The 24790-nt window shown below is 45.1% G+C and overlaps 2 protein-coding genes across 10 annotated transcripts in view; one reads left to right on the top strand and one right to left on the bottom strand.

Moving 5' to 3' along the window:
• The first annotated feature begins 3113 nt into the window (after positions 1-3113).
• GADD45GIP1 (GADD45G interacting protein 1) lies at positions 3114-9280 on the top strand. The gene is made up of 2 exons (XM_080988310.1): positions 3114-3616; positions 8582-9280. Exons 1-2 carry the CDS (start codon positions 3129-3131, stop codon positions 8928-8930), a joined length of 837 nt encoding a protein of 278 aa, XP_080844436.1. The 5' UTR covers positions 3114-3128; the 3' UTR covers positions 8931-9280.
• Positions 9281-11909: 2629 nt separating this feature from the next.
• The window catches only part of LOC308466889 (tetratricopeptide repeat protein 39A-like), a 35511-nt gene continuing 22630 nt past the window's right edge, over positions 11910-24790 (bottom strand). For 7 of the 9 annotated variants that reach the window (XM_080988171.1, XM_080988170.1, XM_080988169.1 and 4 more), the window contains exons 9-18: positions 22817-22925; positions 22172-22239; positions 20127-20186; positions 19774-19935; positions 18710-18801; positions 18192-18312; positions 17270-17381; positions 16144-16258; positions 15285-15401; positions 11910-14376 (exon numbers count right to left, since the gene is read on the bottom strand). In XM_080988171.1, the coding sequence (XP_080844297.1) occupies positions 14259-14376; positions 15285-15401; positions 16144-16258; positions 17270-17381; positions 18192-18312; positions 18710-18801; positions 19774-19935; positions 20127-20186; positions 22172-22239; positions 22817-22925 (1074 nt within the window). In that variant the 3' untranslated portion in view covers positions 11910-14258. The other 2 variants (XR_013981007.1, XM_080988172.1) reach the window with 2 other exon arrangements.

Here is a 24790-nt window from a genome sequence, read left to right as displayed (position 1 = left end):
GGGTATCAAATCCAAACTCTTCTTCTGCTTAGCCTCCCTATCAGCCAGCATGTGGGGTAGCGCAGCTGCAGCCACCACTTTCCGACGTGTCCTCCAGCAGGCCCCCAGAGCTTCAACTCGATATTTTGGGCTAGATTGGAGAGTGGGAGAAAAAACTGGAGAGCGGGGGCAGTGTTTAGAGGCTTTTTAGAGAATGCTCCCCACTTACACGATATTTACTTATGCCTGAGGGGCGCCGGAACCATCACATAAATGGGGGGGAATGTCTGTATTATGAATGATGCAAGACCAAAGAAGCTTAATAAGAGTTTAATGGTGCATCACCCAGTTTTGTTGTTTGACTAGTTAGGTCTAGTTAGGTGTCTGTGACCCATTTTCACTTACAGGCGTACGCTGTGTTATTGAGCTTCACAGATATCGGCCCTTATGAGAATGCAGGGGCAGTAGCAGGCAGCTCGGCTGCTGGTGCCGCCCCTCTTCTGGCCATGGGAGTGGGGCTGGCTCAGGCTGGACCAGGTTTTTGCCTTACTGCCCCTGCCACTTCGCTGAAGGGGCGCTGGGCAGAGAGGGGGAGATTTTTTTTTTCTTGTTCTCCCCCCTCTAAAACAAAGTGCGTCCTATTGTCCGGTGCGTCCTATGGTGCGAAAAATACGGTATATAACGATGATAATCTCAAAATGGAGGCATCCGCTTTTATGGTGGGGACCAACCACAGACGTGAGAAAATATCAGAACTGGATAAATATTGCAATTTGGAGGTAGCAGTAGAAAATGAGAGGCCAAACTACTGTTGGCAGCCATGGTTAGTACAAAATGGTTCACTCCATCTTAAGAACTACAGTTGCTTTCTCACCCTTTATTAGAGAAATAGAAGGCCACAGTCCCAGGTCTGCACTGCAGGACACAACTCATGTGTGTCATTATTATCAAGATACAGGCAGACATTAAACTAGGTTCAAAACCGGTAATTCAGCTCAACAAATTTCACCAACCGTCCTGCAATTGTTAGCTTCTAGTAAAAGATCAAGAGAAACGATCGGTCACTCTGAAAGCAAAAAAGAGATGCCAAATGGAATATGCTTTGGGTTGCTGCAAAGCTAAATCTAGTTAAATTGTCGTGTCCACTGTCCCCTCAAACCCCCCCTTTCCCGCTCATAAGAACGCAAGACCATAGAATCACAGAACTGTAAAGTTGGGAGGGACCATAAGAGTTCATCTAGTCCCAACTCCCTGCAATGCAGGAATCTTTTGCCAGAGTCTGATTTGGGCTTGAACCTGCAAGCCTGAAATTTAGAGTCTCATGCTCTACCAACTGAGCTATCCCAACATATGCCAGTGGCCCATCTAGTTTAGGGAAGTTATTAATGCTTCATGCTTTATTGTGTTTTTGTTACGGAAATTACCGGGGGGGCACATCTTTAAAGTTAAATATTACAAATATTATGCCTGAATACATCCTTTCAACTTGACAGCTCAGGGAAGTTACCTAGCTTTAAAAATAATATAAAATCTCCTTTCCCAGTTTCCTCCTTTCCAAAGCTATTTTCCCCTTGAAAAAGGATTCCAGGAAGTGTCCAGAGGTGACAATTGCTGGGCTCATTGTTAGCCAAAGGAAGCCAAATCTCATCACCTGACTCGCCTCAGGCTGCAGACATGCAAAGGAACTTCTATTGTACTTTTGGGTAGTGGGTACTTAAGACATATTTGTCTATGCTAATCTTATACAGTGGTGCCCCGCAAGACGAATGCCTCGCAAGACGGAAAACCAGCTAGACGAAAGGGTTTTCCGTTTTTGAGTTGCTTCGCAGGACGAATTTCCCTATGGGCTTGCTTCGCAAGACGAAAATGTCTTGCGAGTCTTGAGATTTTTTTCCCCGCTCCCCCCCCCCTTTTTCTAAGCCGCTAAGCCGCTAATAGCCTTTTAGCAGCTAAGCCGCTAAGCCTTTAATAGCCGCTAAGCCGCTAAGCCTTTAATAGCCGCTAATCCGCTAATAGGGTTGCTTCGCAAGACGAAAAAACCGCTAGACGAAGACACTCGCGGAACGGATTAATTTCGTCTTGCGAGGCACCACTGTACCTGAGTCTTGTCCTGCCATGTCTGCTTATGCTAATCTTGTACCAAGGACTTGTCTGGACATGTTTGCCAAGGTTAACCCCTCCCCTTTTGTGACATGTCAGTGATGTAGCAATGATGCTGTACGAACTGTATTCTGGGATATGGTGGGAAAGTTTTAAAAGTCTTTGTCACCCCATCCTCAGGGTTCAAATTTGCTCTTTGAACCTATTGCGCAATAAACTTTGGTCTACAGCTATTTGCTCCAGTTGGCTGGACTCCTTTCCTTTATTCCGCAGGGACCCGCGGGCTCTGCCCAACGAGCTGGGTGACTGAGCAGCCTCACACCTAGATTTTCCATAACAGTTTTTAATATTCTTTTGGGCGCCGCCCAGAGTGGCTGGAAAAACACAGCCAGGTGCGCAGGGTATAAATAATAAAATAATTGTTGTTGTTGTTGTTTTTTACTCCAGCATCTTTGTTCTCAGCTGAAAAGTTGTCTGTGGGGAACCAGGGAGCAGAACATGATGACAAGAACAACACTCTCCCCTCCCAGTTTCCAGCAACTGGTATTCAGAAGCATTACTGCCTCCAACTGCAGGAGGCAGAGCATAGCCATCATGACTAATATATTAAATTTAAATTTATTTAAATTAAATTTATTTAATGTACTGTCCTATACCTGCAGGTCTCAGGGAGGTTCACAGGATAAAATCAGAATATAAACCCACAAAGTATATAATCAAAATAAAAACAACCACCCAATAACAAACACCCCCCCACACACATTTTAAAAGAGCATAGGATGTCAATCAAATAATAGCTATTGATAGCCCTCTCTTCCATGAATTTGTCTAATTCTCTTTAAGTTGGTTGGCCATCGCTGCCTCCCGTCACGTGGAAGGGAGTTCCACAGGTTAACTCTGCCGCTGCGCTCTCCTGACTCCTTCCCGCTTCAGCGCGGACCCAAAGAGACTCAATGCCACCCCGCAGGGCGCGTCCCTTTAACCTTTCCTATCTCTGTGGCGATAACGATCAACAAAAGCAACTCTCCGCCGGGCGGCCCAAGCGCGCGATGACGTCACGTTCCAAAATGGGAGCCGCGGCGGCGGCGTGCAAAATGGCGGCGCCCACGCGACCCAGATCCAAGATGGCGCCGCCCACGGGTGGAAGGAGGAGCCCGGTTCCCAAGATGGCCGCCCTCCTAGCTCTGAGCTGCTGGCGAGCCGGCTCCAAGATGGCCGCCCTCAGAAGCGTCCGGCTGGCCCTGGGAGGCGTCCGGTTTTACAACGCTCGGCCGCTGAGGCGGCGGCTCGGAGGGGTTTACCGGCCGGATCCCGAGAACCCTCGCACGCCGCCCTGGCAGCTGACGGCCGCCTACGAAGCGAAGGTGTACGGGCGCCACGGATCAGCCTCCGGGGTCGACCCGGCCGGACTCTGGCCCAGCCCGGAGAAGCTCCGGGAGATGGAGGCCGAGGAGAAGGCCTGGTACCCGTCTCTGAGGGAGATGCAGGAGCGGCTGGACGCCAAGGAGCAGAGAGCCGAAGCCAAGCGGCGGGCGAGGTGAGAGGGGCTGCGGCCAAGGGCGCCCTGCTCCCCCCGGGTGGGGTCGGATAATATGGATAATATCGCTTAAGCCTTAAGGGATGGAAATAGTTCTATCAACGATTGGTTTAATTGATTCATGCGACTTTTTAAAAATAATCTTTATTGCATATTAAAAATTTTCAAACATATATTAAACATTACATCCAAAGCTTCAAAGCTAAAAAGAAAAAATACAGAAAGAGTAAAAATATGAAAAAAGAAAAAAGAAATTGATCAAGTACGCAAAGTTATTCAAAGGATACAAACGGAAATTTGATTACAGTATTCTATACTCCCAAGTTTCCAGAAAGAAATTACATTTATACTCCATCTTTTCTTTTCTTTCTTTCTTTCTTTCTTTCTTTCTTTCTTTGCAGTCACTTTCTGCAAAGACGTGATTCATGCGACTTATGCCAGGGTGTTTTTGCTTGTTTGTTCTTTTTTATTACGTTATTGTTCTTTTTCTATAATTTTTATTAAATTTTCTGTTTTACATTTTAGAATGTTCATTTAAACAACCTTAAAATATCAATGACTTTCCTTCCTCTCTTTCCATGGTTCATTTTACAAAACACAAATCCCTGCATATTTTATATAAACTAAACCATTCGGTATTCCATTATTAACATCCATCAAAACTTATTTATGCTGCTGAATTTATCTTAAGGCTGCCCACATTTTCAAATAAACACAGCTTTCCTCCATATATCCTGTTACGTTATTGCTCTTTGTTGCTTTGTAAAAGCCGCTTTGGGATTCATTTGGGTGAAAAGCGGCGTGGAAATGGAATAAATCAAAAGCAGCAAGCCGCCTGCGAGGGTTGGACTAGATGACCCTTGGGGTCCCCTCCCAAGTCTGCAATTATAGGATTCTGTGAAACTTTGGCAGGATAGCAATAGAACAAGTAGATGTGTTTGTATTTTCACATATGAGAGAGTAGGAGGGAGAAGATGGGTCATATAGGACAGCTTGTATTATATATCCCGTCACCAGAATTGGTGAAGCCGTGAGAGAGGGCAGTGCAAAAAAATGCAAAAGTACAGGTGACAGCACACATACTACAAAAACTATTGTATATATACAATAGAGGGAAAGGAGAAGGAGAGAGCTTCACAATTTTTATCATACTTAGGGTTGCCATATTCCCCAAAGTGAAAATCAGGACAAAATTGTTGAGCTTGCTTTGGGGGGGGGGCATCAAAGTTTTCAAAGTTGGGTGCCATTTCACTGACTGAAAATCCAGACATATGACAGCCCAATTGTGTATTATCTTCTTCCAAAAAGATTGCAGAAAGCTGGGTATATTAGCGCTATTGCTAAAGTATCCTCCAGGTTAGTAAAGCTGACGCAAATGGAAGTTAGCCCAGGAGGGTGTCTCAAACTTATGTGGCTAGACTAGAGAACAATAGGTAAGATTTGATATTGTAACACGCATGGGAATAATATGAAATGTGCCTTCTAAGAACTGGTTGTTGTAGGTAAGAAGAGGAACAGTATATCCTTATTTACACAGGGCGCCGCTGCTTACCTTTCTGCAAGGTGTCTTGGCAGTCAGTAAACAAAAATGTCCTTTTGGAAAGACATGAATTGTACTCTCAGGATATGGGTCTCTGTGGTTTCTCGCAATGATAGACAACAGGAAATCTGATGTGGAAGGTACCACCCAGACCACCTTTTAACTGCAAGGTGACACCAGCCTTCTGCCTGCCTGCTCCCAGTCCAGACCACACTGTGTCAAAAGCGGAGACAAAGGGCATTGCAAAAGACAAGACACTCAAAGTATGCTGGGCCAGATATATTGTTGGTGTAGCCTTCAGCTGGTGGTAATTTTCCTTTCTGAATTCAATTCTGAGGACATTTAGAAGGAAAAGATTGATTTCCCCCCCTCGGTTGTTTCCCTAATTATGCAGGTGACTTGTAGGCAGGCTTCAACAACTACACTTGCCCTAGCAAATATGGCATGGTCGCCTCTTGAGCGCTGAGCAACAAGCCTTCCTCCCAACTTTGGTGTGCAGGGATCATCCTGGCAGCTTCATGGCAAGTCCTGTCCCTTACTAAGGTTGAAAGGGAGGCTGGGGGTGCTAGGCCCTTGCAGCACCTTGGTCCTATAAGGGTTAACCCAACAAGCTTGGGTTTTCAGCTTGGTGGCAAGAGCTTCTGTGGCCACACTCTGAGCTTGGCATAGCAGCTCTGACCCCATAGCTGACTGAAGTCAGAATACTCCCTGCCAGTCTGCATGAAGGGTAGAGGGAGCTTCCTTTGCTGTTGGGTAAAGGTAAAGGGACCCCTGACCATTAGGTCCAGTCGTGACCGACTCTGGGGTTGCGGCGCTCATCTCACTTTATTGGCCGAGGGAGCCGGTGTACAGCTTCTGGGTCATGTGGCCAGCATGACTAAGCCACTTTTGGCGAACCAGAGCAGCGCATGGAAACGTCTCTGATGACCACAGTTTTTGTCTTCGCTTGCAATGCTGGCCAAAAATTGTAGACCCTTGTTTTTAGGCTGGTTCCACATTTTCACTCACTGTGATCAGTATGCTGCTGCCCTCTGGTGAGCATTGTGAGTCTTAGCTGCTGCTACCTTGACCTTGGGGAAGGAGGTGGGAATTGTCCTCACAGTGGCCGCAAGGTGATCTCCTCTACTCCAAGGCTGAGGTCCTTTGGGCGCTGAATTGCCAATCCACTTGGGGCTTCTGGCCAATGCAGGTTGAAACAGAGAACAACTTACGTACCTTCCTTTCCATTGGAGGCCTGAGGCCAAGGAACATCATCTTGGTGATTACCAGGGCCAGTCAAAATTAAGGACATCTGCTGGCGTAATTCTCTCCTTCAAAGGCAAACCTTTGGACCCATTTGGGATGGGAATTGGAGGCTGTATTTCAGTGGTTCTGTTCCAGCAGGTGGACTGGTTCCATAACATGCTGGGGAACTGTTGCTCTTCCATGGCACTGGTGGTATGAAGTTCTGCCAGGGTTTATATCTCACCCTCCCCCAAATTTGTGTTATGCTTCTGAGTGAGGATTTAGGACTGGCTGTCATCCTTTTGACTGAATCAGGTAGAATAGCGGAAGTTCTGAATAAGTATCTAATGTCAGTGGGTAAGGGCTAAAAATTGACTCACAATCCAGGTAAATTAGAAGTCCCTTTGGTAGGTGGCTTGTCTGAACAGGGAGGTAACAGTCAACCTGTTCAGCTCTTGGTTAAGGGCCAGTTTGCCCCATGGAGCGCTGTTGTATATGGTGCTCACACTAAATGCACAGGTGGCACATGCGACATAATGCACGTTCACCTGGCACCACCTGCAGTCCCTCCCGGATAGAGAGGCTGGCCACTAGTAACAATTTATGTTGCGTTTTAAGACTCCTCTGAAATTTCAACTGGTGCAAAGAACACGACAGCTAGACTTCCTGGAAGCAGGGTCAGTCAGAATCACTTTCAGTTATTTTAAAACAGTGTCAGTGGATTCTGGTTCATTTCTGGGGTCAGCTCAAAAGTGCTTATTTTAACCTATAAGCCCTGTTAGGTTTGGGACCTGGGTATTGAAACAACAGTAACAACAACCTTATTATTAATATAATAACAACAACAACAATTATCTATTATTATTATTATTATTATTATTATAAATAATAATAATAATAATTTTATTGTCAATGTACAACCTGTGTTGTACATAAATGTATTATTGTTTGTGTACAACCACACAAACACTCAATCTCATTGCACTCTGTGTGCTTGTCGCACAACACAGCAATCCCGAAAGTCAGTTGCACTATATTATTTTCCGTTCAGCAGCCTAACAGCCCACAGATAGAAACTGTTTTTTAGCCTGTTGGTACGACTGATTATACTTCTATATCTCCTGCCCGAGGGTAGAAGATTAAAGAGGTGCTGGCCTGGATGTGAATTGTCCCTGAGAATTTTTCTCGCTCTCCTAAGGCATTGATCCCTTGCGATGTCATCTAGCAGGCTCAGGGGACAGCCCATGATATCATGTGCTGTGTTCACCACCCTCTGTAAAGACTTTCTGTCCTTGGCTGTCAAGCCAACGTACCACACTGTGATACAATATGAGGGGACACTTTCTATTGTGGACCAGTAGAAGGAGGTCATCAATTGTTGTTTAACGTTCTTTCATAAGACCCTGAGGAAATGGAGTCTCTGTTGGGCCTTCCTAACCACCTGAGTTATATTGTTTTTCCACCTTCACTAAGGTAAACTCCCAGGAATTTAAAGGAAGAGACTCTCTCCACACAACCCCCCTGATATACAACGGGGCTAGTTCCCCTCTCTTCCTCCGAAAGTCCAACACCATCTCCTTTGTCTTGCTAATATTTAGGTGCAAGTTATTCTCTAGGCACCGTGTAGATACTTTTTGAACCTCCCCCCTGTACGCTAATTCATCTCTGGCTGTAATTAGACCCATTATGGTAGTATCATCTACAAACTTAATAATTGCAGTAAATGGATCAGGTGAATATTGCCCACACATTAAGATGATCCTCAAGACATTCTCCTCCAGTTGCCTTTTCCTTTGCACATATGGTGACTGGGAAAGAGCCTTATTTATTGAGATATTCCAACTTTGTAATGTTGTCCCAGGATGGCTCACCTGGTGCTTACCTTGCGTGAGTTCAGTTGCTGGGTTTAAACTATTCTAGTTGTCAGGGTTTTTTTAATTAAGAAAAAATAGTCACATTGACATACTTCTTGCTGTTGCTCCTGCTGCTTTATTGTGCCTTTATTACTGAGTTATTTGTATTTTCATTTTTTAAACTTAATGCTTTCAGAGTGTTTTTTTAATTGAAATGTGAGGCTTGAGTCATTTTAAATCAAAGAATGTGACATGTCTTGAAATATTCAAAGGGAGTCTATATCTCTTTTTTCCAGCTTGTTGGGGAGACTGCAGGTGTTTGATCTTCTGTTTTTGCTCTCTTCACAGAGAGGAGCACATTGCTTCCCAAATGGCCAAGATGCCAGAGATGATTGCAAACTGGTTGCGGGAAAAGGAGGAGCGCAAGTCCAAAGAGCGTGAAGAGAAGGAGCGGCGGCAGATGCTGCTGGCTGAAGCCCGTGAGCGCTTTGGTTACAACCTGGATCACCGCAGTGCTCAGTTCCAAGAGATGGTGCAAGAGATGGAGAAGGCTAGAAAGAAGGAAGCCAAGCTGCAGAAGAAGCAGCGGAGAGAGGAGGCTCTGGCCAAAAAGGCAATGCAAAGCGCACCTGTTGCCTCACTCCCAGACAAAGAAGGGGAGGTGGTTGCAACAGAGGCATCACATCAGGTCACATAGTCTGTTGGGGCTCTGGACTGTGCATTGAGTTAACCTGGTGCAGAGGCCCAGCAAGCACATCTCTTGCAACCCTTGATCCTGCCTGAAGGTCATTTCCCAACTCTCTGACCACCGATGAGAGAATATTCAGGTGTTCTCTCCCTATCTCTCCAAAATGATCACCAAAAATGGATTTGGAGTAGCAAATACCTTTGCTGCTAATGCTTCTGAATTCCTTGTTGATGGATCCTGAGGGTGATGATGTCAAACTTTGACTTATATCTTTCCAGTGCAGTAAACTACCCTCACTTACTAGCTGGCTGGTGTGTTGCATGCAGTTACAGACAAATAAATGTACGTGGTATTTTTAACCTTGGTTTTCTTATATTTTAAATTTAACAGACTAATAACAGGAGAAAGAGCCCCAAACCTGCCAAGCCCACCATGTTGTCTATTTATGTTTGTATTTTGCCCTTCCTTCAAAGAGCACAGAGTGTTATCCTTGCAACAAAGCTGGAGAGGTGGGCCAACCTGTGGTTTCTTCCAAGGCCACTCAGTGACCTTCGTGGCTAGGCAGGGACTTGAAGCTCTGGGTCTTTGTTTAAACCCAATTCCAGCTCTTGTGCCACTCTGTGTTTTGATTTGTTGCTGAGTGTCCACAGTTTGAAGGGAGGCAAGAAAGTTGGTACTCCTTATGGGGCAAACGTGTCCTGCTATAAGCACACACAAGCTTCAGTTGTCAATAGAACAAGTGAAGTTAGGGCTTCTCCCCATCTTATTTTAGCAGCTACTTTAAATAGCACTTGTGTGCTTATTTATAGTACCAGAATATTCATGAGCAACAAGTCACAGTGATTTTCTTCTTCCTTCAGTGTCTAAAACCATAAAGCAGGCAGCATTATTTGAACATATGAATAGGTGATGTGAAACATCATGTATTTCTGACAGCCCCAGCTTGCAAATGAGCACTAATAATTTATTAACTGCTTTGTTTGCATGTTTTGACACCCAGTCACTCCAGACCCCAATAAACAGCTTGTGGGATTTGACATTATCAGCTGGGCCCTGCAGTGCTATGAACTATCATCAAATGTGCAAACTTAATGCGTTCGGCTTCATTTTGTGTCGGGTAAGTCTTGTTTCAAATAGGATCTGTTTAGCTCCCGAGCTCTTGTTGCGGAGTCCGCAACTGTACTCAGTTTGCTATGTTTCGACAGGCAAGGAGCAAATCCCACTCGGAACTTTTCGGTCAGACCTCTGCTGAAACCAGGGACAATTTACATGAACAGCTGGGAAAGGACTGATATGACTGCAAACCTCTGCAGAGAAGCAGAGGGTGTATTGTCATGTACAACTATACAGTGGTACCTCGGGTTACATACACTTCAGGTTACAGACTCCACTAACCCAGAAATAGTGCTTCAGGTTAAGAACTTTGCTTCAGGATAAGAACAGAAATCTGGCTCCGGCGGCACAGCAGCAGGAGGAGGCCCCGTTAGTTAAAGTGGTGCTTCAGGTTAAGAACAGACTTCCTGAACGAATTAAGTACTTAACCCGAGGTACCACTGTAGTAGTAGTATCATCAACGGTATCCTGTAAAAAGAGGCAGTAGGCTGCCCTCTCCAAAGTGTTTAGCTGGGAAGGTCTATATGTTGGTCCCTTTTCCACAATGGAAAGGCCAAGAGATGTTTGTAGCATGGTGATTGCTTCCCTCTAGTGGAACAATTGTAGATTCAGATCTATCAGACTTCCATTTTCGAAACAGCCTTCATTGGGAGCTGATCCCAAATGAATGAACAGAAAGCAGGGGAAATGAAAGTGATGCAGGCCTTTTAAAACTACAACCCTAGCATGCTTAGCTAGAGTAAGTCTTAAAGAACTTGGAGGAAATTCTGAATAGACATTCAGAAGAGGTTCTAATTTTTAAAAAGTTTCTTCCTAAAAGTCCTTCAGAACTTTATAGGGCAGCTAGAATTTAAAGGGGGGACAGGTACACATAAGATTATCTAAAAGCACGTGGAGGGACACATACATATGTTCAGCTCTGTCTCAGTTTTTCCATGAAAGATTTGAGCCGCTCTTCCACAGTGATCACCACGTGGCCATCCATATACACTTGTGAAGTAACCTCTAGCATTTTCTTCTTTACGTCGACCAGTTAAGCTGCTCCTCCTTTTTGAGGCTGATAAAACAAATGCCTTACCCTTTAACCCTGGATTTTTGTTAAATTAAAGCAAAACGCCTTATATAAATTATTTTTATTTTACATACATTTGTCAGAATGAATTAATCGCCCAGTGCTGGCACCAAAATTTCTACATAAAGTTTTAAATCCCAAACTATGTTAATAATTATTTTTTTTTAAAAAAAAATCTCCCACCCTTCCCCATCCAGTTAGTAGTAGCGACAGGGTTTTGTATGTGTCTGTTTTTCCTTACTTGAGGTGCACTCAAGCTTAAGAAGCAGTGGCGAGCTTCTCTTGCTAGCGATTCTTTTTTTGGTTAGCATTTTGCTTCAGTTGACTCCTGTGTGATGTCTCTACTTTTAGCATATTTTCATTTTTTTAACGTCAACTCTCAAAACAACATACAGCCCCCCCAACTGAGTGCCCATAGTGAAAGGCCCAAGTCATAGGCCCACCAGTGTTAACTTATCTACACACGATCATGCAAGATGTGGGAAGCATCTTAACTGCAATGTGCATGTAATTAATGAAAAGCAGGAAGGCAATGCAAAAATTCTTGTAAGGAAAGGGATGGCAAGAGATGAAACATTTGACCCACTCTTGCAGATTAAAAGTTTAGTTACGTGTTCAGTTGCAAACTTTGCAGGGCTCTCTCAAGCACAAATCCGACCTATCTCCTGTGAGTATGGGACAGAGTTGGTCACGGATCACATGGGGAATTTGGGGGAAGTGCCACGTTCTGGACTAAGGTACAGATCACAAGCTTGCCCAAAGAGAAGGGACAGAGACACATGTGCATGCATGTTTTTTTTAAAAAAAGGAACACTATATCCTGTTTCTATGGAGCACAGCACATAAGGCAGAGAACAGCTAAGGCAAGGCCTGTTGTTCTAGACGTTTACTCTGCAACACAGATGAGGTAGAGTTAATTTCATGCCGGTTCTCTTAGCATCTGCTCTAAAAGTCTCACAAGGATGACACTGTTTGCAACCCTTCTTTTGTTCTTAGCAGCACCCCTGCATTTTCCATGCGATTAGGGTATGGTGAAATAGTTTAGCTGCTGCTATAGCATAAGCTTCAATTCATTCACATTCTATCTCAGGGGTGGGCCTGTGCTGTTCCAAGTTAGAACAAGGCTCCCTACCACAAAGCACAGGACTGTTCTTTATCCAGTTAGTAGCATTTTAGAACCATTTAATCGTTGAGTTGAAAGGGACCGCTGAAGCTCATCTCATCCAACCCCCTGCAAGGCAGGAATCTCAGCTAAAGCATCCATGACACATGGCCACCCAACCTCTGCTTAAAAGCCCTCAAGGAAGGCGAGTGCACCACCTCTTGTGGGCGTCTGTTCCACTGTCAAACAGCTCTTACTGTCAGAAAGTTCTTCCTGATATTTAATCAGAATCTCCTTTTTGTAACTTGAATCCATTAGTTCAAGTCCCATCCCTCCAGAGCAGGAGAAAAGGAGCTTGCTGTATTGAGCCTCAATCTTCCTTAACCGGGCTCATAAATTGGGGTGTGCAGGTGCCCAATCTTTTATAAGTACATAAAAGCAACCTGCAGGATCAGGCCAGTGATCCAGGATCCTGTTCCCACAGTGGCCAATCGGATGCCTGTAGGAAACCCGCAAGCAGAATTCAAGCACAAAAACACTCTCCCCTCCTGTTAGTGATGTGTTGCTACGTTTGATTTAATGCATTCTCTCCATGAAAGTAGGAGTGGAGCCAATGAGAGTAGCAAGAGAGTAAGTTAGCATGCCACTGCTTCCCTCCATAGCAAAGAATTTCCCACAAGATCAGTCTGTAGATGAATGGTGACCATGCAAAGAAGCTGTTGCCACTTTTATGCTCTGCCTCCACGCATGCAAATTTATTTTTTTAAAAATATTTTACCACGTGTGCTCATGATATGAGCAACACTAAATCATGTGGATCTAATACTGATCCTCTCACATGGGTTTAACACACATCTCTAATAAGCAACCCTGAGTAAAAAGTATGGCAGAAGAGTTCTGGGTAGACAGGGTTACCAATGCAGATGTGATCTGCCCCCTTCTACAGAACCAATAAGTGCTACCTACCATAGAAAAAATAAGAATGCAAAGTGGTTGCGTTCTTATTCCCCATCTCGGTGAATCCGTAGAACTCGTTACTAGAGGCCAATTCAATAACCACATTGAAAGGAAGACAATTTCAGATGGTAGGCCCATCAGCTGCCTTTAACCAGGATGATCAGCAATGAACATAAACACATGGGCAGCAGTGAAATTTAAATGATAGAAGAGATCGCATTGCCCCGCAGCTGTTTCCAAAGTATCACAGTCCAGTTATTACTCAGAGGTGGTTTCACTTAAAATATTTACCCACCCTCGTGTAGGACATGAAGGACTGGTTGTTACCCTGCTTCAAAAAACTGCTAAAAATCACCTCCTTATTCCTTTCCAACATTTGAAAACTTTGTCCTTAAATGGAGAACGATCATATCAGTACCAAAAAGTTGTTTGCACTTTTGAAAACGAGAAGGCCACAGCAGAATGTTGAGATAAACCCAGTTTCTAGCCAAAGCTGGAAGTCTTTGCTAGGTGACTGAAACTTTCTGGTTCAACACCAATGTGAAATGAAAGGCCACCGGATGCAGGCTCCAGGGTGCTGTGGCTTGCTGAGTTAAAGATCAGGGACCAAGAAGGAAAGGGGATTAGGATTTGCCAACGAAACAGGAGATAGTAAACCAAAAAAAGGAAGGTGGAGAGTACTACACCTTCAGGTTATTTCCAAGTCTTGATTTGATTGTTGGAGGAGGGGGGAGACATTAACCTTCATTTGTAGGACCTTGAGAGAGGAGGCTGATTAACGAAGATGAGGTCCTCCTTTCAGCTTCATTGATTAGCAAGCAATTATTTCCCCAGCTACTTCCTGGTCTTGGAAGTCAAAATTCTGATGGGTAAAGCCTTGTCCATTCCCACACACCAAGTATCAAGCACTAGATTGGTAGCCAAGCAGCACAACATGTGACGACAACACATTCCTTCCAAACACACCCACCCGAGGAAGGAGGGATCATCCCAAGACCTTGTACTTTGGCAGGTTCCCTCTTTGGTCTAGGTGCTCCTGAGAGCAACAGTTCACCTCCTCTTTCGAGAAAGAAGGCAGGAAACACACCATTCCCTAGGAAGGGCTGTCTCCAACGGCACCATTTTCTTCCTGGCAGGCCTTGAGTTTGGACAATACAGCATGTATCCGGAAGAGAGTGCGTGACTCCATTGAATAATTCTTGTAGTTGTTCCTGTAGGGAGAGGCAACCAGCAGGTGTTATATCCTGGAATGTGTCTATTCTACTCATTGTATTTAACAGCATCCCAAGGTATGTGCATCTCAGTAGCCAACCAATGAAATGATGGTAATTTGGATTAGGGATCATATGGGATCAAAGATCTGGCTCAGTACAAAGCAGCTTCATGTTACTGGTTCTAAGATCTTATTGCCCAGAATGCAGTTTCAATGGTTGGATTGGAGGAAAGGATGAGTGGCTGAACTGGCAACCTTTATTCCTTAACCTCCATGGGGTTAATAAATCTTACAGGATTCCATATACAGGTGAAACTCAAAAAATTAGAATATCGTGGAAAAGTTCATTTATTTCAGTAATTCAACTTAAAAGGTGAAACTAATATACGAGATAGATTCATGACATGCAAAGTGAGATATGTCAAGCCTTTATTTGTTATACAGTGATACCTCAGGTTAAGAACTTAATTCGTTCTGGAGGTCCGTTCTTAACCTGAAACTGGTTCTTAACCTGAAGCACCACTTTAGCTAATGGGGCCTCCTGCTGCTGCTGCTGCTGCACCAGCGGAGCACAATTTCTGTTCTCATCCTGAAGCAAAGTTCTTAACCTGAAGCACTATTTCTGGGTTAGCAGAGTCTGTAATCTGAAGTGTCTGTAACCTGAAGCGTATGTAACCCGAGGTACCACTGTAATTGTGATGATTATGGCATACAGCTGATGAAAACCCCAAATTAACAATCTCAGAAAATTAGAATATTGTGAAAAGGTGCAGTAGCTATTCAATCCACGATATTCTAATTTTTCGAGTTTCACCTGTATATTACAGGGTAGCAAGAGCTTCCGAGGAAGCTTTTGCTCTCTTTCTTAAAGCCAAGCATTGTGGAATAAACCGGGGGCTCACTTACTTCGCCCGACGAAGCAGCTGCACAGCCTCTTCATTACGACCTTGTGCCACATAGAGGAGACTCAACTCCAGCAGTGCATTGGGTACCAAGTAGTGATCATACCGGATCCTCTTCTCACTGCAGTCAGGGAGGCAAACATGTGCATGAAAAGTGGCTGGGTTTAGGGCAAAGGTCTACTTGGTCTTGATTTGTTTTATTTATTGAATTTATATACCGCCCTATACCCAGATGTCTCGGGGTGGTTCACAGAATAAAATCAAGATATAAAACCACAAAATACATAATAAAAATAAAAACAATACCCCCCCCCCAAAAAGACAATTTTAAAAGGGCATGGGATGTAAATCAGTCCAACCCAAGGCCTGGTTAAAAAGGAACGTTTTTGCCTGGCGCCTAAAGGTGTATAATGAAGGCGCCAGGTGAACTTCCCTGGGGAGAGCATTCTGCAGATGGGAAGCCACTGCAGAGAAGGCCCCGTTCTCGTGTTGCCAACCTCCCGACCTCTCAAGGAGGAGGCACACGAAGGAAGGCCTCATAAGATGATATCAGGGTCTGGGTAGGTGGATATGGAAAGAGGTATTGGAATGGAATGAACATATATGAATTAATAAGAGGTGGAACACAAATGGGAACCAGATTGTTGTGTTTGCAGAGGACTGTAGGTAGAATGGGAAGCAACTTACTCCTTGAGGAGCATCTAATTACTTTCAGCCATCTAAAAAGTGAGGCCTTAAGAGAGGAGGCCTGAAGCCCTTTTTCTGTGCCAGGCAGAATGATCCTTACTTTGGGGAAAGCCCAGCTCATTAAAGAAAAACCCATATTCTCCTCCAAATGGACTGGAAACTCTTGGGAATCTCACCTGCCGTGGACAGCACTGAAGCAAGCCTCTGCTTCAGCCGAACTGTGCAAGTGCTTCAGGACCAGGCCTTTGAGAAGAAGCACCAGACACCGGTCGTCCACCTGGTACTCACTGGCTGAAGGTAATGGGGAAGAATAGGAAGAAAAACAGCAAAAAGAGAGGTGAACCAGTCTAAGCAGTTGCTGCCCCCAACTCCACACTTGAGCAGTTGGCAGTTCATATGCATTCAGATTATTGGTCAGCAAACACTTCCTTTTTTCTCAACCCTACAACTAGGAAGGAAAACTCAGTGTTTCCCCGCTTACATAAATTTCCCTGCCTAGTTTACTTGTGAGCCAGAACAGACACTTTGTAAAAAAACAGGCCAAAAAAGGAAGGCTCCAAATATTATTTCCCAGGATCAAGGAATCGTAACTTTGAAGTCCAGTACAAAATATTGTGACCTTGCCTTCTCATGGTTTCAGAGAAATTCTGCCAAGTTTCTGACAAGGATTTGAAAACTAAAAGAGGTTATCAAGATTTCCCAAACTTTTAGCATGTCATTTCATCCCCGCAATCAGCTGGACTGGTGCAGTAAAGAAAAAGCAATTTATATATGTTGTATATATAACATTGTGCCACCAGGGGGCAATGTCGAGTCCTGTTTTTCTCTGCCTGTTTTCCCTGTTTTAAATTTAGTAAAGGTAAAGGGACTCCTGACCGTTAAGTCCAGTCGCAGACGACTGTGAAACTGAAAAGCTTCTTTGATCCAGTCCCTGTCTACCTTGCCCCCAAATCCTATTACAGTGGAACCTCGGGTTAAGTACTTAATTTGTTCCGGAGGTCCGTTCTTGACCTGAAACTGTTCTTAACCTGAAGCACTACTTTAGCTAATGGGGCCTCATCCTGAAGCAAAGTTCTTAACCCGAGGTAATATTTCTGGGTTAGCGGAGTCTGTAACCTGAAGTGTATGTAACCCCAGGTACCACTGTACTACTTATATTATTTACTTCTCTAAATATTGTGCCTAGCTATTAGGATATGCAACTTCTATTTTTTGCATGTATTCCAGAAAATAATTTGCTATTCTAGCAACTCCGCATGCCCCCACCTGCACATTGCCACTTTCGTGAAACCAGTGTGTTACCTGGTGCTTTCTGTAGCAGCTTCTCAGCCTGTGTCAGAGTCTCTAGAGTCCCCTTGAGCAGTTCCTGGCGCTTGCCCAGGACAGTGAATCCATTCCACATATACATCATCTCCTGGGAGGGAAAAGCACAGGTAGGCCTTGGTTATGATAGCAGGAATTTGGGACGGAGGTGGGGAGAGGGGAGAGACAGAGGCCGCAGCACCTCCTTCCTCATCAAACAATTTTTGCCATCCGAGGGGAAGCAGACAGAAGCTTCTTGCCTCTTGAGACTCGTACATGCATCTCTTGTGTGCAACTAGATGCACACAAATGGACGGGTGTGGGAGGACACAATGTTCCTCGGATGTGAGAGCGTAGCAAATATGTTTTCCGCATCAGAATTTATGAGAGGAAAATGCACACCTCTTTCTTTTCATTTCTACGTGCGGCCCCTGGACCAATTTAAAACTAACAATGAGATGCACAGCTTGCAGATTTAACATATAGAAGAAGAAGAATGCACATTTAAAGAAGACTGAAAAATGTTTACTGAGTACATGGGTGAAAATTGTGTTCATTTAAAATGCTGGTAGCATTAAGATAAATTCAACAGTGTAAATAAGATTTGATGGATGTAACATTGGATTACTGAATGGTTTAGTTCATGTAAAATATGCAGGGGTGTATGGTATGCAAATTGAACAACGGAAAGAGAAGAAGGGAAGTCATTGATTTAAGGTTGTTTAAATGAATATTTTGAAATGTAATTTAGAAAATTTAATTATATATATATATATATATATATGTTATATATATTAAAAAATAAAAAATAAAACTGGCAATGAGAGCATGGTCATGAAAAGGTTTTCCATTCACTTGAAACCATGACATCTCTCGCACCCATGCCCACAAGGGTAGAGAGGTCATGTATCTCCACCCTTACCAGGGCTGGCACAGGCAGAGGAACATGTTCGCTCGCTTTGTAGCGCCTCGCTTTGCGGATGGCAAACTTCTCTGTGGGTGGAGACTTCCCTGCGATCTTCTGCTTGAAGGAAGAAACTTGCCTGCAAGGGAAAGAAAGGTGGAGAGCCTCACTGCAGCTTCGTTCCAACAGGGAAGCCAAAGAGAGAGACTCTGTGCTCCCAGAAGTGCTTCATCCAACTTTCAGGGACTCTGGCTACGCTCGCTCAAGGAGCCTGCCTGCTGGCAGGCAGCAAACCTCATCCACAGCTTGCAGCCATTCAGATAGGCGCCAATCACACAACAGTCCTCCAGTAACACTGCTGTTATTTCTGCACAGCAAATATTCTGGCAAAACACTTGCAGAACTGGGGCTCCTAGACCAGGGGTACTCTAGTTGCTAGCACCTTACAGTTGCAACAAGAGAACAAAACTCAGCCCGCATTATCCCTCCCTCAATAAGTGCTAGTATGTGACACAAAGGGGGGGGGGGGCTTTTACCTGAAGAGCTCAACCTCATCCTCACCAAAAGGCCGTGGTTCCTCTGGAGGCAGCATGCTAAGGAAGGCAGCTTTCATGTACACATACATTGCCTGTAGGGAGACAAGGAGGGTATAAAGAAGGGAAGAAGTCCAACCAGGGACAGAGCAAGGTGGTGAGAGGGAGGGAGGACAGCAGCAGTAGGTTTGCTTTAGGGAGTTTAAAGCCTGGGAATCATAGTGAGCGAGACTCTTCTGACTGAGCTGGAAAAGGGAAAGGAAAGCACATAGGGAAGTCCCTCCAGCTGCAGACATAACCGAGCATTGGCCACTCACAAACTAGGCATTTGGGAAGTTTCAAGAGCTTGGAGGGGCATGTAGCAAGAGCAACACAAAATAGATTCCATTGTTCAAGAGTGCCTGGAAAACACCTAACCCAGATGCATGTCATCTGGCCATAGTGACTAATGATGAGGGATTCTGACCTCATTCAGAAAGTAAGGGGTAGGATTGAGAGCCTGGCAGGCAGAATATCAGCTTTAGTCATCAGAGGCTGAATCTGAGTGGGCCTTGCAATGCATGAGGGAAGAGAAGGAGAAAAACTGTGAAGCAGAACATACACTCAGAGCTTGATATAAAAGGCAAAGCCAGCCTGGCGGCATAAGGTCTCCTAGCAGCCATTTATGCTGGTGATAGTTTTAACAAAGTGAGGCCTACAGGGTGCCTTGCCGCATTGAACAGGGTGCAACTCCAGTCCCATAGCACAGCTGCAAAATATTCTGAGCTGGGTTAATTGTATACTAAAAGGGAAAGAAGTACTTCCAGGCAACGCTTCACACAGGCATTGCAGTTCCAGGGTCTACCAGCTGAAGTTACTGGAGGTTCTGCTACTTTGGCTGTAAAGGTGCCCAGAACCCTGTGGATCAGCTAGTATCAGAAGAAGGCACCTAACCTCAGTGCTCTCTTCTTATTTGAAGCAGGGAAAAGTCTCCCACTTTCCAGAACTGAGGTCTATCTCAAAGGAAACCCTGCAGGGAACAATAACTCCTCCATCCCGCTGCTCATTAACCTGTTCGCATTTCGCACCTTGGACCAGCGATTCTCCTTGCTCAGCAGGTCTGCATAGAAGTAGGCCATCTTCCACATTCCTTTGTAGGCAAAGCACCACATCAGCTCCCAGTAGCACATATGGTGAAACTGCTTCCAGGCCTGCTGGGCTGAGCAGCCTTCTTCAAACTTCTTGATGGCCTGGGCAGAGATGGAGAGGCCAAGCCCAGGTTAGTCCAAAAAGGAGGTGAAGGGTAGCAACAGCAACAGCTCAGTACTTTTCACTAGCAAGCACAGTGGGAAGGGCTTTATACTGGAAGCAAAACTCCCAGCCTTTCGCCATGGGGGAGCTGTGATGTGGTGGTGTAAGAATGTGTGCGGCCGCCTCTCACCTCATTGATGTTCCCTTTGATCTCCTCTATCCTCCCGGCGAAGAATAAGAAAATGGCACTCTGCAAGGCGAGAGAAAGAGGAATCAGACATGAAAGACAGGGAGCCACAAGGCATGTGAAGCTCAGACTCCTCAATTAATTCATTCATACACACACACACACACACAATATGTGATGGTCTGGGATTCGGACTCGGATGCTGAACCTGAGGAATCCCAGCCTGCACAGGATTCCCCGCCTCCAGAACCAGCTGAGCCGAGGCTGGGGCATGAGCCTGAAGGGTCCACACCTGTGCTGGATCCTCAGGTGCAGGCATCAGCTGAGTCTGCTCGGGCTCCTGAGGTGATGGAGGATGCATTGCCTGCAGGTGCTCCACTCTCAGCCCCGTCAGAGGAAGCCGATGTTGCCTCTGGGTCCGGTAACCCTCCAGCCTCTCCTGAGCTACAGAGGCTCAGGGCAGAGAGGCGGAGGTAACTAAGTTTCCGCAGGAGGAGTGCTCGCCTCCAGGCCAGGAGAGGTGAATCACCAGAGGATCGGGGCTGCCCTATGCCTCGGGGCAGATAAAAGCTGGCCAGCCCCAGTCCCAAGTTGCGGGAGCAACATTGTTGGTTGCTAGTTCCTGCCTGAACCCTGTCCTGCTTTTCTGCCAGAGCTCCTGACCCGCCCTGGCTCCCTGCTTGCAAGCCTGTTCCTGTCTTCACCTGACTCCCTGCCCTGCACCCAGCTTCAGCTACGACAGACTGCCTCCACGTTGCACCTTTGACCACGGACCGGACTTGGACCTCGCTTCTTGGGTAAACCACGGGGCCAGCACACAATATCTGAAGATGCATGAAAAGCATGGACCCAGCCTCTGAGGGCACCTGCAACCTGTTCAGAGGTGGCAGCGGCGGCGGCAGGAGAACGTGGCCTAAGACTCCAGAGGCCCCATTGGTCAACCCACTTATAAGGGCAGAGAAGAACCCGCCAGGTGTTTCCTACAGCATCTCTGAGGGCCTAGGACCATGGTCTTAAGACCCTGAGGCCTTCTGAGGGTGAGAAGATTAGGTTTCTCCCTCAACGCAGCAGTCAAAAGGCGGGAGAGTTGTGAGAAACCGCCACCCAACTCTAAGCACACCATGCCTGGTGCTTTGGATCTGCCTCGCGCAACACCAGAGTAGGGCACAAATGCCGCCCCAGGCACAGGGGCTCCTGCAAAGCCTAGTAGCAGAAATCCAAGAGATTCAAACCCCTACCCCCACCCCACCCCAGTCACAACAGAGGGTGCCGGCCTGGTCTGCACATGCAGCAGAATGATGTGGTAGAGTCTCAAAGGTGGGAAGCAGCCGCTTTAGACTGCGGGGGCCATTTTAGAATGCATCCCATTTATCTGAATGCATTTCAAGAAGAAAGCCAGCACATTGCGGGCAAATGTTCTAATCCCATTTCCCTCCCTGGTGTGCTAGGTTTCTGCCTACAAGGAGACGTATATCCAAGGGAGAATTTAGGGGAGGGAAACAAAAAACAAAAAAGATCCCCCACCTGTGGTCCGAAATGGCACAGTCCATTCTACCAATCCATTCCGCTGCTTATGCAGAGTCAGCCTGAGTCTTGAAAAAGACACGGGGCACAGAGACAGGGATGGGAAGAGAGAAAAAGAGCGCAATCTTAATATGGCAAAAACCCTGAACCAGAAGGCATGCTGTCTGCTGCAGAAGTGCTCCAATTTGGGGGGTGGGGAAGAAGGAGAGGAGTCCTTAATGAAAGCCACCAGCTCCACCACCACACTCAACTTTAGCCAATCCACGGGTAGCCTTCTAGCCTTCTGGAAATAGTAGCTAAAGGGGCTGACGCAAAAGGGAATTGTGCCCCAGCCCCACTGTAATTTGAGCACCACACCACTGCCTCAGAGTGGGGCAGGTAAAGCCTAACTGGTCCCTCTTAGGAACATTAGGCTAGGGGTGCTTCTTTATAGATCTCCAGTGAGGAGCATGTGACTGCACAGGTATCAGGTGAGTGCCTGTAAAGCCTGCAGCACTTTGCAAATCATCCGCACAGTGCCTTACCTTAGGGTAGCGGGCGAGGTATGGACTCAGAAGGGCCTCAGCCTCTGTAAAATTGTCTTCACCAATCCCTGGTGGGAGCACAGAAAGAGGGGGGTGTAAGCATCTTCCCAAAGGGCACCCTCTCCCCTGATGTCCCTAAGCAGAGCAAGGTCACAATATTTTGCACCACCACGATATTTTGCACCACCAGCTTCTCTCCCATTTGGTAATTTCAAGCTGTTAGGCCAACTCTAGTGAGCTCATGGCTGAAAGGAAACTTGATCAGAGGACTTTGCAGTTCATACTTAAACACAACACATCTCCAGCCCCAGTTCAGTCAATATTAGAAGGATTTGAATTCTGCACCCTCCCTCCCTCCCCCCCTCCTCTCACCCACCTCAGGGACCTCCTTCAGTTCCCCCCACAAACCAGCTTCTGTAATCAGAAGAATTCGCATAGACCCCAATGAAGTGGCATAAGCCAGTCGTGGCAGGAGACGTTGCATCTGAGCAGATACTGAGCCGAAGGACTGACCCTAAGCAGGCCATGGAATTAAAGCCCCCAAGTGAGGAAAAGGACCCCCAGACCCCCAGCCTTACTGTTGCCAACCCAGTTATAGGCCACCATTTTCTATTCTGCTTCCCAAAGGTGGAGAGAAGACTTTACCTAAGACGAAGGTAAGGAAGGTGTAGTAGCAGAGGAGCAACATTGTACAAAGCAAGGCCCGCAGGTTGGCTGTGGTGGCCCCCTGATGCAGCTGCTGCAGGCCGTAATCCTGGTGGGGAAGAAGAAATAAAAATAAGGTGGGGGTTGAGAGAGAGAGAGTCGGAGGGAACAGCTCTTTGTAGGTAAACGCAGCAAAGATCAGCCATGTGAGAGTTCCATTCAGCACAGGTCTCTGGATGAGCAGACCCGGCTTTACCAGAATGATTCCCCAGGAAATACTCAGCTAATCAAAGAACAAGCTGGTGCAGAGGCCTACTACAGACACATCAGCACCCATCCCAGCATGAGGGACGAAACAGCACACAATAGATAGCCTTAAAAACCATCAGGGCTGTCTCTGAACCAGAAGTAATGGCTTGAGGTGGCAAGTACATAGCCTCCAACATTTCTCCGATGACAATAGGAATGTACTATTCAATGATGATAACAATAATAGATACCGGTAGTTCTGGGTACCTAAAATTTATAGGAACTTATTCATGTATGCGACTACAGTGGCAAGAATGTTACTGGTACTTGCACCCAAATGGAAAAAAGCAGAAGTCCCAGCAAAGGAAGAATGGATACAAAAACTTATGGAATACACAGAAATGGCAAAATTTACCAGAATAATAAGAAATCAAGATAACAATTTTTTATTATAAAAGAATGGAAATGGTCTATTGAATATTTACAGATAAATTATAAACGGATAAAAACATTGACAGGATTATTGTAATAACCTGAAGTTTTATAAGAGTGTATATTTAAAGAAGATTATTAAATGAGCAAATTAAGTTACTTTGGATATGCAGAAGATATAAAAAATAAATTTAAGGAACCACAGAAAGAGGGGGAAGGAAGTCAAGTTTTGAAATGTCAATATGATTGTAAAATTAGTGAAATGTATAAAATTAGTGAAATGTATAAACTTGAAAAGTATAAATAAACAAAAAAACTTTTTAAAATGATGATGATGATGATATTAATAATTGTGGTGGTGGTGTTTTACTATTTATACCCCACCCATCTTACTGGGTTGCCCCAGTCACTCTGAGCAACTTCCAACATAATATAAAAACATAATAAAACATTAAACATTTTTAAAAATCCTTATACAGGACTGCCTTCAGATGGCTCAGGGGTCAGATAACTCCATATTTCCCAACATTTCTCTGATGAAAATAGGGAGATCAGAAACTGGGACGGCTTCTGTAAATCTGGAACTGTCCCTGGAAAACAGGGGAGGGTCTTCAGCTGCAGGATTTGGGTGTTATTTGCCAGTCCATCTGATCCAGGTCTTGCAAGTCTTGAGTGTGTACAAGAACTATGAATAGAAAGCATTCTAGATCCAAGTCCTTAGATGTGCCTGTCAGACCACACACGGCTTCAGTGGCACCTCTAAAAACATAGAAAGGTTCAGGTCAGGCCCACCCACTTTGTAGGCTTGGATTAGGCAAGTGAGGTGGCCTCCAGATGTCAGACACCAGCTCCTGTCAATCCCAGCCAGCTAATGGCCAGGGATGGTGGGACTTTTTTTTTTTTTTAATGATATTTATTGGGAATTTTTTTTAAAAAAAATTACACAAGAAAAAGACAAGACAGAAAAATAAAAATAAAAAATAAAACCATCATTCTCAAATTCTCCCCTTTCAGTACCTTCTTTCTTTGACCTCCTCCTCCTCCCTTTTCTTGTATCCTGTTTAATAATAATCGCAGCAAATCCTTTCCATAATTCATAGTATTCTGTCATTACATTACCTTAATCTATTTTCATCTTATCTTATAGAAAACCTTAAAGTTTAAAACTTAAATCTTATTTTTACCAACTTCTCCTAACCATAACATTCTTACCAAATTCTTTAGACATTTTTACAAGAGCCAAGTAATTTCATTTCAACATTTTTCTAGCATTCATCAATTTTATAGAACAAT

The sequence above is a fragment of the Podarcis pityusensis genome (genome assembly GCF_964106645.2).
Source record: "Podarcis pityusensis genome assembly, chromosome: 17".
NCBI classification, from domain to species: Eukaryota; Metazoa; Chordata; class Lepidosauria; order Squamata; family Lacertidae; genus Podarcis; species Podarcis pityusensis.
Note: the sequence above shows the minus strand (reverse complement) of the source record. Positions and strands in the feature narration are given on the sequence as shown.

Bases quoted from the DNA above. Each gene is read 5' to 3' on its own strand.
- GADD45GIP1 (XM_080988310.1), top strand. From the start codon at position 3,129: ATGACGTCACGTTCCAAAATGGGAGCCGCGGCGGCGGCGTGCAAAATG. The intron at 3,617-8,581 runs GTGAGAGGGGCT...CTCTCTTCACAG, and splicing joins GAAGCCAAGCGGCGGGCGAG to AGAGGAGCACATTGCTTCCC.